General features: G+C 33.5%; 1 protein-coding gene across 1 annotated transcript; it reads right to left on the bottom strand.

Annotated features, from left to right (window-relative positions):
• Positions 1 to 407: 407 nt before the first annotated feature.
• LOC125219066 (pelargonidin 3-O-(6-caffeoylglucoside) 5-O-(6-O-malonylglucoside) 4'''-malonyltransferase-like) lies at positions 408 to 1,939 on the bottom strand. The gene is made up of 2 exons (XM_048120932.2): positions 1,408 to 1,939; positions 408 to 1,294 (listed from the first exon to the last, which is right to left on the bottom strand). Exons 1-2 carry the CDS (start codon positions 1,924 to 1,926, stop codon positions 551 to 553), a joined length of 1,263 nt encoding a protein of 420 aa, XP_047976889.2. The 5' UTR covers positions 1,927 to 1,939; the 3' UTR covers positions 408 to 550.
• Between the last annotated feature and the right edge of the window lie 10,367 nt (positions 1,940 to 12,306).

Consider the following 12,306-nt stretch of genomic DNA (forward strand, 5'->3'; position numbering starts at 1 on the left):
TAAGGTTCGAAAAGTGGGGCGTTACAATACCAAAATTGCAAAAGTTATCGATTATTACTGGATGGGTGTATTGTTTTATTTTAGGTGTCCATCAAATTAATTTTTATTACCTCCGTCACTGAAAATTTGTCTCATTTTTCCATTTCCGTCCGTCCCCCAAAATTTGTCTCATTTCACATTTACCATTTTTGGTAGTGGACCCCATATTCCACTAACTCATTCCTACTCATATTTTATTATAAATCAAATATATATAAAAGTAGGAACCACAATCCACTAACTTTTTTAACTCAATTTCCATAATATTTCTTAAAACTCGTGTCGGGTCAAAGTGGGACAAATTTTAGGGGACATAGGTAGTATCTTTTTTTACATTAAATATATATACCAATTCCACGTTAAATATATATACAAACATTGTGAACTTCATTAATTCCAAACTTGTTTCCGACGAAAGAAGAACTAGAAATTTATTTGAGACGGAATTGAGGAGCCGATACTTGAAGCAAACAACATAAAGCAGAAACTGAATAAAATATCAACATGATTTCTAGTGTGCAAATTGTTTGATATCCTCATCTTCCTGGAAGCGAGGCATGTCATCTTGGTACAAATGCACCCATGCCTCAATCCCATCCACCTCTTCATTCCTCATAAGCAACGTGGAGTTGCTGCGCAGCCGCTGCGGTGTGACGGCCGTCCACACAGGCTTCCCCCACCCGAAATCCGCTTCGTGGAATTCAAACTCGCTGAAATCCGTAAACGCTATGAAATTAGTCTCCCGGTTCGAAATCGCCTTCATCAAGCTCCCTAAGCTATTCATGATGACTTCGCGTCCGTCTGTATCCGGAGACAGTACTCCAGCAAGCTCCGCTACATTGGCCCTAACGCCGTCGCCTATCACATCAACTATTTCCTGAACTCTGATCTCTTCCGAGGCGGCCACAGGAGGCGTGAGCATGGTGAATGACAGGTTCGCACACACGTGCTTCGACTGAGGCGGGATCATTCTTTCTCGCATGTTAATCAGTTGGAAAACCACAAACTCTCTATTTTGCCCATGCTTGGCCCTGTCCAGACGGATCAGGGCCTTTGCTATAACACCAGACACGATCTCAGCATCTGAGATCGTGTCTTGCTTTAATTTTGACTTGAGGCTGGTCAAAGCAGCCTTGTTGAACAACAACCTCTTGGTGACAATCGTGGGCTTCTCAGCGCTCGATTGCTTCAGATTAACACCAAAGTTGTGGTCGTTGCAAGGGAGCAAAGACGGGATGTTGAAAGACGGAGTGATCTAGCGATTGAAACAACAATAATTACTATAATTATAATAATAATAATGAGAGAACTGAAACCGCTGTATAACTCTTATAACCAAATTACTTTTAAGATGGATTTGTATCTAACCTGAACAGATTTTTGAGGATGGGCGGCGCTTGACCAGGCGGATATGAATGTGGCGATGGAAGGTACGTCGAAAATTCTGTGGGAAACGCTGACGGCGATGATGGCGCCGCCACAGAGGAAATGGGTAGCCTGGATCGACAGGAGTGGATTCAAGGCATCTTCGTCACATCGGTAGTACGAATCTGGATAGAAATGCTGCAGAATGTCGGCATCATTCTTTCCGACAACGTCGTTGAGGTCGACATCGGTAGCGTGTGCTGTGACGAACTCGGCGCCCTCGTCGTTGCAGTCCACAAGGCTTTGTTCCTTGATGTATCTCCCGGCGAGCGGATAGAAGTCCACCAAGATTCGGGCAAGTGATTCTTCCAAGCCTTCCGGTTTGGATCCATAAAACAGAAGAACAGCCAGATTCATGGGTGTAAGACATTTGTCTAGGAAAGAGATTTTGTATTTGTTGAGGTTTGGAGGAGTTGGGGTCACTGGTTTGATCAATTGCGTGCTAATCTTTTCAATCTTCATGTTTATGATTAAGAGGAGTTGCAAATATGATAATCCTGTGCATACATAGATATAGAGATGAGCTTATCCATTAATCTATTACAAATCCTAAAAGAAATAGATAAATTCGTAAACGACGTGACTTTAAATTTACAATGGATAAATTAAAGATATGTGAAAAAAATATGAGAGGAAAGAAAAAATTAATAAAATCAGTAATAGTGCATCATGGAGTCCAAATTAATAAAATAAGTAATACTGCATCATGGAGTCCAAATTATAAATGATGTGTATGATTACTCCCTTGACTCATACTAGTTTGCACTGGTTGACTTGACATGAGTTTTAAGAAATGTTATGGAAAATGAGTGAAAAGGTTAGTAAAATGTGTATCCTATTTTTATATATTAATTTTATAATAAAATATAAGTGGAATGAATTAATGGAACGTGAGGTTATTACTTAAAAATAGAAAAAAGGTCAGCACAAGGACAGACGAAAAATAAATTGGTACCAATCAAAAGGGGACCAACGGAGTGAGTATTGGGAATTATTTTTAAAACTAATAGTCACCCAAAATGGACTCTGGGATGCGAGATTAATCCATGTCATATGGAGTACCACCAATCATTAATTTTATTTTCTATAATAGCATTGCATGTCAGCATGTAATTAAAATACAAATAAATTAGATAATTGAGAAACATATCAAATTTATGATAAGTTATTTATGGAAGTTATTAAACTGACTAAAATTGTTTCAATTTTTTTTTTCCGTCACTAAATAATTGTCTCATTTATCTTTTAATTTCTTCGTCTCCTAAAAATAAAAATTTTGGAGATTGACATAAGTTTCAATATAAATTTGGTACTATATGACATAAAAAGAGAAAAATAATTAGAGCAAGTGAATAGTGAAACTCATCTTTTTAGTATTGAAATGTATGGTAAAATTGTTCCCAAAAATTAAATACAGAATAATTTTATGGGACATAGTTAAGAAAATAGGAATGAGATCAAATGAAAACTCTAAATATTGTACAAACTCAAAACTATGATTTGGACCATTGAAAAATGTCAACAAATTAAAAAAAAAGCATCAACAAAAAAATGTCAACAAAATTTCAACGGTAGTGAATAATTGATGTTGTGTTGATACAATGTTGACATTAAAATCTTGAAATTTTATACTGTGTTGATATTATATTGAAACAGTGTTGAAGCTGTGTTGAGGAGTTTTGAATTTATACAATATATAAGTTTGCATTTTATCACTATCTTATTAAAATAAGACTATTTTTGGGTTGGAAGATTACTACTTTTGGTAATAGATTTTGCATTTAATCAACTCACATCACTCATGTTTTATAATAAAATTATTACTGTTATTATTATTATATAAAAATAAGATACAAATTCATGAATTTTTTAAAAACTTTTCTAATATATTGCCTTAACTTTCTATAAGCAATTACTATTTCTACTATATTGCCTTAACCTTGTTTAAACCAATTAACTGCGGACGAAATACTATTTTAATTTTAGAAAACGAGCGGTGCCCTTGAAAAAAAAAATATTAACAAGTGACAAATGGAAAACATAACCATTGAATATTTAAGGAAAACTTTTGGCAAGGGATTGTTATTAAAATTACCAGTTGCATATATGGATCCGAAGTTCCAGATCTGTCCGGCTGTCCCAGCCTCCCAGGTGATGTTGTTCTGTCACAACAAGGATAAGAATAAAATAGGTGTGTTATTTTTAAATTTTTTTACTTAGGTGCTGTTTGGATAACAGAATAAATTAATATCAAGATATATTCTATAATTGATTTATAAGATTATTTTAGTTATAGATGATTAGTTATTACTAATTATTTCATAATTATTCATCTATGATTGAGTTGTGCGGTTGAATTTTTTGAACCAATTATACTACAAATTTAATCTCAGATACAATCTTGCAAACTGAACATCCCTTTAATAAATACTATACTCTCCCTGTATCTATATATCATTGTATTTAATTTTACCATTTTAATCTATTATCTATTAAGAGGTCGCTTTCACTTTCTTATCATAATTGATAAATATATTTCATAATTAACTTATTATACGATTTTATTTAAAGCTAATATAATAAAATTAGATTCATATTTTATTAAATTTTTCAATTAAATTTTTTAAATTTGTTGACAACTCGTATTGAAAAAAAAGGACGTCAAATAAGGGAAGGATTAAGTAATACTCCATCCGTCTTACAATAGGAGTCACTCTTATTGTTGACATAGATTTTAAGAAATATAAAGAATAGTGAGTTGGAAATGTTACTGGAATATAAATCCACTTTTTTATATTAATTTTATAATAAAATGTGAGTGAAGTGAATTTGTGAAATGTGAGACTTACATACCATTCATGGTAAAAATGAAATGTGACTTTTATCATATGACTGACCAAAATAGCAAACTTGATAAAAATAAAATGTGACTTTTATCATATGACCGACCAAAATAGCAAACTGTAACTCTAATTATACTACTGAGGGAGTCTTTTTTTATTTATTGATCGATAGCGGTGTACAGTCGGTTGAAATAATTATGCAGAGTACAATGACTACGCATAAATTAAGCTGCTTATTTTATAATTGTTCTAGGAAGTGGGTATGGAAATATATAGACAAAATCGAAAGCCAACCAAAGTTGAACCAGTTTTTATACTGCTATTTTTTTCAGATGCAAATCAACTCGCTTTACTACGCTTATGAGCAATGGCGGATCCAGAAGTTAAATATCGTGGGGTCGAAACAAATAATAAAAATAATATTAAAATACATATTTGTTTTATAAAAATACTCCCTCCGTCCCGCTTAAAATTATACCTTTTCATTTTTAGTTTGTCCCAATTAAAATGACACATTTTCTTTTTCGGAAACTTTCTCTCTCCAATTAATACACCAACAACGTTTTCCTTGACATAAAAGAGTATAATTTAAATAGTGTAAATAAAAATTTAAAAATAATTCTAATGTGAATAATATGGTTGAAATGTTAAATTTATAGAACTAAATTTAGAAAAATCTAGAGATATTATAATAAATTTGCTAAAATCATTATAAACAAATTTTACTTAGGCTTATTTGGAATAATAAAAATAAATAAATAAAATTTGAAAGTTCATTTTAAAATTAGAAATAATCAAGATATGACACTATATTAAATAGGATATTTATCAATTTTTCTTCTTGCCAGCTAAGCTAATTTAAATATGTAAATATAGTTAATACTAAATATAGAAAGTAGTGGTCTCGATCTCTCTCCTCCCTCACCATCCCATTTCTTTCTTTTTGAAAGCAAAAACTGAACAACTTATTTTATCCTTCTCTTTATTTCATGTTGCTACTGCCTCAATTTCTCATTTCTTACTCAGCCTTGTTAGCTCTCTCTACGTGGAACAGGGTCGGAGGCACGGGCGTTGCGGGGTCGAAGGGCCAATGAAAGAAGCGCTCCGGCGGCACTCCGGAGGGGTTGGTGGGGTCGGCCGACCCCAGGCGACCCCACCTGGATCCGCCGATGCTTATGAGGTTTTCGAACTTACATTTGTCTATATATTTTAGACTTTTTTTAAGTCGCATCTTTTGTGATATTAATTGATTTTTACATCATATTACTGGATCACATTATTTTTGTCAAACAATTAACTGAACATCAACTAAAGGAAGTGATCTATCAATCATTTTTAAATCCATTTCACTTCTTAATGTTTAAGTACCACATAATAAATCAGGTATCACACGTGAAAATGGAGGAGGTATCGTGGAATATTTTAAAACACTTTTCAAAGACAATTTATAGCCAGCAAAACAGACTATTGGACACCGTTTGAATACTATCTCCGTCCCAAAAAAATAGAAACATTTAGAACAGTACGAGAATTAATGCATAATTAATACAGTAGAGAATGTAAAAGATAGTTAAAGTAGTATTAGTGGATAGTTGGATTCACATTATTAGTGTTTAATTGTGAATCCTAATGTATAAATTGTAAGTAAATTGATGTGTATGGATAATGAGTTAATTGAACTTTCTATTAATGAAAAATGGTCTATTTTATGCGATAGACAAACGGGAAACAAACATATCCCTATTTTTTCCGGATGAAAGGAGTACAAGTGGACATGAGAGACTGACTCGACTTATTTTAACACAACTAATACCCGCAAGTGTACGAGGCTAGTGTAGCAATTAGCAAGCAAGAGTATCGTATCCCACAGAGACAAGATTGTATCAACTCAAGTACCATGAATAAATTTCGATTACTATCTAGACAATCCAAAGAGAAATGGTTTTGTTCTAACACTACTATAAGCATATAACAATGAAATAGAAATTAAAAGTAACAAGAGGAAATAAACACAAGTGAAAAGATACCACAAAGAGGAGAGTAGAGTTTTGGATCCAACTACAATGGAATTGTCGTGCAATTGATTCAACAACTTCGATTACCCATTTTATGTCTCTAGGATTACTAGGAAAGTCGCTAGTCTAGGTTGAGCCCCCTCGCGAGTGTACTCACCCCGTTGATTAACCTTTAATATTGAAGCCTCCTTCAAATATGTTTAGATTAACTCCAAAGAACAAAAGACCCAAGCCCTCACTAAGGTTCCCCTCTCTCGAGTGTAGATTATCAAAGTGATACTCACTCTTTTATCAAACCTAGATAGGTATCTCTCGATTATAACTATAAAGGTAAACAAACTCAATTGGTAGCTAAGCAATTGAATTGAAAAGGCACAAGAATGAACACAGAAATCACAAGAGCTAAGCAATCAAAAGAAGTCATTGAATTAATCACAAACACCCATTGTAGTCTTCACCAAAACTCCACGATAAATTTAGCTACTCATTTTCTTCATGAAAACCAAAATAATGGATTCAATCAAATACATCAAAGAAAGCAAATAAATACTCATGTGGAATGATTCTATGGATTAGAGACTCCAATTTCTCGATTTGTAGTCTTCAATCTTCAAATCTCTCTTCAAAGTGCTTTTGAGGAAGTGTGGAGTGTGTGGTAGACGGTGGAATTGTAGAAAAACAAAACCTAGGCGTTCTTCCTTTTACTCCCCATCAAAAACCGCGTTTTAGGCCGGGTGGTCATTTTGGACCACTTTCTGACTGTTTCCGCGCATAACACCGTACCCGGCCGGGTGGTTAATTCACCCGGCCGCGTGGAATTTTCTGGAACGCGCAGTGTTCTTATATCGGCCATAAATTCTTCTACCGAACTCCGATTGAGGCGTGCGAGATACCAACGCGAAGCTCTTTCGAAGCCGAAGAGATTGATATGCATTAGGGGCTGATTGGACTTCAAAATATCCAGTTTATATTGTCTCAAACCAAGGCTGCTGCACATCCATATATTTTGTACCTTTTTCTACACATTCTTAACAAAATGGTCAAATACCAAAATAATAGAGAAGTAATCATAATCATATCCGATAATAGACGAAATGTGATCAAAACCATACAAGATTACTCTCTAAAACCAAGCAAAATCCAAGTATGTCAGAGAGCACCTCCAACCATATACCAAATCCCAATTTTTGTGAAATTTTTTTTTCCAACTATACACCATACTCAAACCCATTTTTGGATTTTTCAATGAAACAATATCAAATTTGGAGTAAAAAAAAAAATGAGTATCTATTGCAAACTTTTGGATATATTGCATAATAGTCTTAATTATTTTTAGATAGTTGAACTAGCCGGCCATATTTTGCACACATAGGGTTAATGAATAATGAGGTTAGCATTGTAAAAGGAAATCTATTTGCACATAAATTTTTCATGAATTAAATAGAAATTAGCAAGATGTGACTACCATATTATAATAAATTATGTTTCTTTTTGCAAATAATAACTACTTCCTCCGTCCCATATAATTTTACCTACTTTAACCCGGCACGGGTTTTAAGAAATTTAATGGAATGTGAGTTGAAAAAGTTGGTGGGATGTGGGTCATACTCTTAAATATTAGTTTTATAATAAAATGTGAGTAGGAATGAGTTAGTGGAATATGGGGTCCACTATCAAAAATGGTAAAAGTGAAGTGTGTAAAATTATGTGGGACGGCCTAAAATGGAATATTGGGTAAAATTATGTGGGACGGAGGGAGTAATAAATTTACTAATATAGGAATGAATATTGACTTATTATTGCTTATCATTGTATTATTATCATTGTATTACAATTATGTATCGATAGCTTAAAAGTAGTGTAACTTTTTTTTATCATAAAGTATATTTAATACATAAATATACTAACAAGAAAATTTTGTATAATTATTTAATTTACATAAATTATTGATAAAATATTGTGGGATTAATATGTAATATAAATAAGTATGTAGGTAAAATTGAAAAAACATAAAATGTAGGTAAATATTGCATAGATTAAAGGTCAATTTTAGTCCTAAATATATGACCATATTCCAAAGATTAAAGGTCAACTTTTTGAAAAATGGGTCCATAACAAATGAAAATGTCGCCGAAGTAGTCATTTTTTTTACAGTTCCGTCAAAAAACTAACGGTCAACGCACAGCGGCATGACCGTTAGTTTTTTTACGGAACCGTAAAAAAAGGACCACTCTGACAAGGATTTCATTTGTTTTGGCCCTGTTTTTTAAAAAGTGAATGTTTTGGCCAAATTCATATTTTGGTCATATATTTAGGACTAAAATTGAGCTTTACTGTAACGCCCCACTTTTTGAACCCTAATTTTTTTTTGCATTTAATGCTTTTAATGCCGTGAAGTTCGTGGATTAAATGACGAGTGAAATTGTTATTTGATATTCTTGCGACCTAATTCAATTTAGAATTTTGACTCTGCGTTGACTGAATCAATTTCATTTATTAAGTGACGTGCCGTATTAAGTAATTGGTGCTAGGTGAATTTAATTCGGAATTTTTACCAAGGCACAAGATAACTTGTTTTACGAGTTTAGAATTGCAATGGCGAAGTTACAATTTAAATTTAATTAATTCCTTTCCTTGAGGAATATTTATCGGGCTCAATTTCATAATGGATCCGATAAATTAAATAAATAATACAAGTCCAATCTTGTGAAATATAAATTGTGGCTACATAATTTCAATAAAATACAATGGGTTTTTAGCCCAAATTAATTAAATTTAAAATCTTTTTTAGAGAGCTAAATTCTAATTACTTTCTCGAGCCCAAAGACTCTTCCAAGGAAATCATTGCCAGAATCAATTCTCTCCTTTCATTCACGGTTCAAGCGTTTCTTTCAATCGCAAATCCATCCTAAAATTAAACCTGACAGCTTTTATTTTTTCATTCAACTGGCAATTTATCACCCAGTTAAGCCAGTCACAAAACACGGTATTTCAATACTACAAAACAAAAGCCCCTCGCGTGGAATCAGCCTTGGATTATTACAGGATTAATTAATAAATAATAGCACATGATTTTAATAAAATGGGCTGTATGTCATAATCTTTAATTTATAATAGTATAAGAAAGTATCTGTCTGTTTTAATTATCTTTATTTCCACTTGTGAGTTGTGATGTTTCATCGAATTGAGCTCCATGAAAATGCATTATGCACATGTCATTTTATTGGAGATGTCCACTTGATGGTTATAGCAATATGGCTCTGAAAATAAGAGTCATTTCCGGTTATAATCCATTTTTCTTCTATCACGGTAGTATTTTTATTTCATCCACAATATATGCAATAAGGTCAGTCATATTTTCGACTACAACTTAATCAATCTATTTTATCATTTTGAATTGTAAAACAATTAACATATATTAAAATACAATTACGATTTATAAAAACACTACCATAAAAATAGCATTACTTGACTAAAATTCCTACTCCATCGGTTCCCTCACGTTGAGGCGAAACTTTTCGGTACGAAGTTTGAAAAAAGGGATGTTGAGGGTGTTAAATAAATAGATAAAAAAGTACTCCCTCCGTCCCATAAAAGTTGAGTCGTATTCCTTTTTAGTCAGTCCCAATAAAGTTGAGTCATTTTCTTTTTTAGCAAAAGATAAAACATCTAATCACTCTTACTTTATTCCATCATTTACTTTACTCTCTCTTATATTTCCTACTTTTTTCATCTCTTATATTTATTTAATATAAATTCTTAATCACCGTGCCCAAAAGTTTTGTCTCAATTTTTATGGGACGGAGGGAGTAAGAGAGAAAAAAATAGAAATAATAAAATAGAAAGTGAAAAAAATAGAGAGAATAAACTAAGAAAAAAAAAAGTTACTAGATATGAATATGACTCAATCACTCAAAGATATGAATATGACTCAATCACTCAACTATAAGGAACTTTTTAAAATGAAAAATGATTCAACTATTACAGAACGAATGGAGTACATTAAACGTCAATTGTTCATGTTGAGTGTAGGTACCTTCATCGTGATTATTAATGTATCAAATTTAAATTTAAAAAATAAAGATATTTATATATTTTTAAGGTATGAATTTTTTTTTTTTTAAATCAATGCGGCAAGCGGTCTAGGTTGCGGCTGAAATAGGGACGGTCAAAGAATTGTCACCTAAATTTAAGAAGTTTTGTAACGTTAAAGATCCAATAACTCTCTTCGTCCCCTCATAGTTAAGTCATTTTTTCCATTCTAAAAAATTTTCTCATGGTTGACTCATTTTCATATAGTATAATACTCCCTCCTTCTCACTTTAGGAGTTTCATTTGAATTCGGCACATGTTTTAAGAAATGTAAAGGAAAGTTGATGAAAGAGATAGTGGAATGTGAGTCATACTATTACATAGTATGAGTTTTATGATAAAAAATGAGTGGAGAAAAGTGATGTGTAGACTGAGAGCACAATACATTTCAAGTAATTCACAGATCCCAGGTCAAGAGATCTTGACCGAGAAACCCATGGTCGTCGGACTCACTCTTAGCCAACTATCAATAAAAAAAAACTCGACCCACTACACTATTAATTAGTATAGAGAAGTAAAGGGTCGATCCCATAGAGAGGAATGAGATGAAAATAATAGTTGAGAGGACTTGGGAATGGGATTGGCTGCTGCCATGCAAACTTAGGTTAAGAATTTTAACTACTAGACTTGGGAAGTGTAAAATTATCTAACAGCTAGACCTAGGAAACAGAAAATACAATGCAAACATTCATGATGAAGCAGAGATTAAACAGAGAGTAAAACTGAACAACTGAAATTTACTAGACCTAGTGAGTAGACTTCCTAAAACAGCTAGACAGAAGAAAACATGCAGTGGGGGCCATTTTCCCAAAACAGAAATAGTACGGATGAAAAGCTGCTACAACGGAAATCTGACTCTAACTAACAACGATCTTCATCACTTCCAACAATCTAAGCATAAACATGTAGAAAACAGAGCAATAAACCAGATCGACACAGAGCATGCTAGATCGGACGTTAAACTACGATTAACTCGAAAATAAGGCAGATCCACAACTACTAGACGAAGTAAATAAAGGAACAAAAACTAAACATTCACAACCATGCAGAATTCCAGCAGATCCAAACGTCGAATGCTTAATCCACTCCGGATCCAAGCCATCCGAAACCAACAACAGCAAAACCCATCTTCGACTACTCCGATTCAAACGATTTACTCCGATCAACAACAATCAACCACAATTCAACCTCAACCAAACAGATCAAGTGCGAAAAGCATCCAGAGTAAGTAAACAACAGAAATCAACGTAAATCGGACATAAAAACGAAAAGTAAAATTCCATAGCTAAATATTCAGATCTTCGACAACAATTTAACATACGCTGAGCTTCGAACAGCGAAGTCTTAGCACAAAAGCAGTACAACGGAATTAAAAAGACAAATTGTTTCTTCTCCCTTCACAAGGACGGTGGTACACAACGATCAAACCAACAATCAAGACGAAAACCTCCCGGAATTACCCCATTCATGCAGTGGGTGTAGATAAAACTATATGAGAAGTGAGCTACGAGCTGGAGCGTGAAAAAAGTGATGATCATGATGATGTGTGCTCCGGTATTTATAGACGGGGAGTTGGCTTCTAGATTCTTCTTTCAATTTTCCATTTTGCCTCTCCTCTTGAAGTTTCCTCCGTCTAGCAATTTGGTGCTCCTTTGCTCCCTTTTCCGCTTCTTTCCTCCACCCAGCAAATATTTTCCTTCTTTTCCTCGGCTTGGCGGTTTCTCTACATAACCTGGCTTAAAACATGTGTTAGACCTAAGAAATCATCGAATTTACCCCCATGACCGATGCATGAAATTGGCCTTATCAAAAAGGTAGTAGAATGTGGGGTCTATTACCATTTATAAAATATTCTAACCGGGACTCCTCCAATCCCTACCCCACTAGCATTA

Source organism: Salvia hispanica, chromosome 2 (genome assembly GCF_029641045.1).
Source record: "Salvia hispanica isolate PSC_SH4W2 chromosome 2, Shi_PSC_v1, whole genome shotgun sequence".
Lineage (NCBI taxonomy): Eukaryota > Viridiplantae > Streptophyta > Magnoliopsida > Lamiales > Lamiaceae > Salvia > Salvia hispanica.

What these genes read in the sequence shown, in the direction of transcription:
- LOC125219066 (XM_048120932.2), bottom strand. Translation starts at nt 1,926, where the DNA reads ATGAAGATTGAAAAGATTAGCACGCAATTGATCAAACCAGTGACCCCA. An exon ending in ATCCTCAAAAATCTGTTCAG is followed by an intron (nt 1,295 to 1,407) that starts GTTAGATACAAA and finishes TTCAATCGCTAG; the next exon opens with ATCACTCCGTCTTTCAACAT.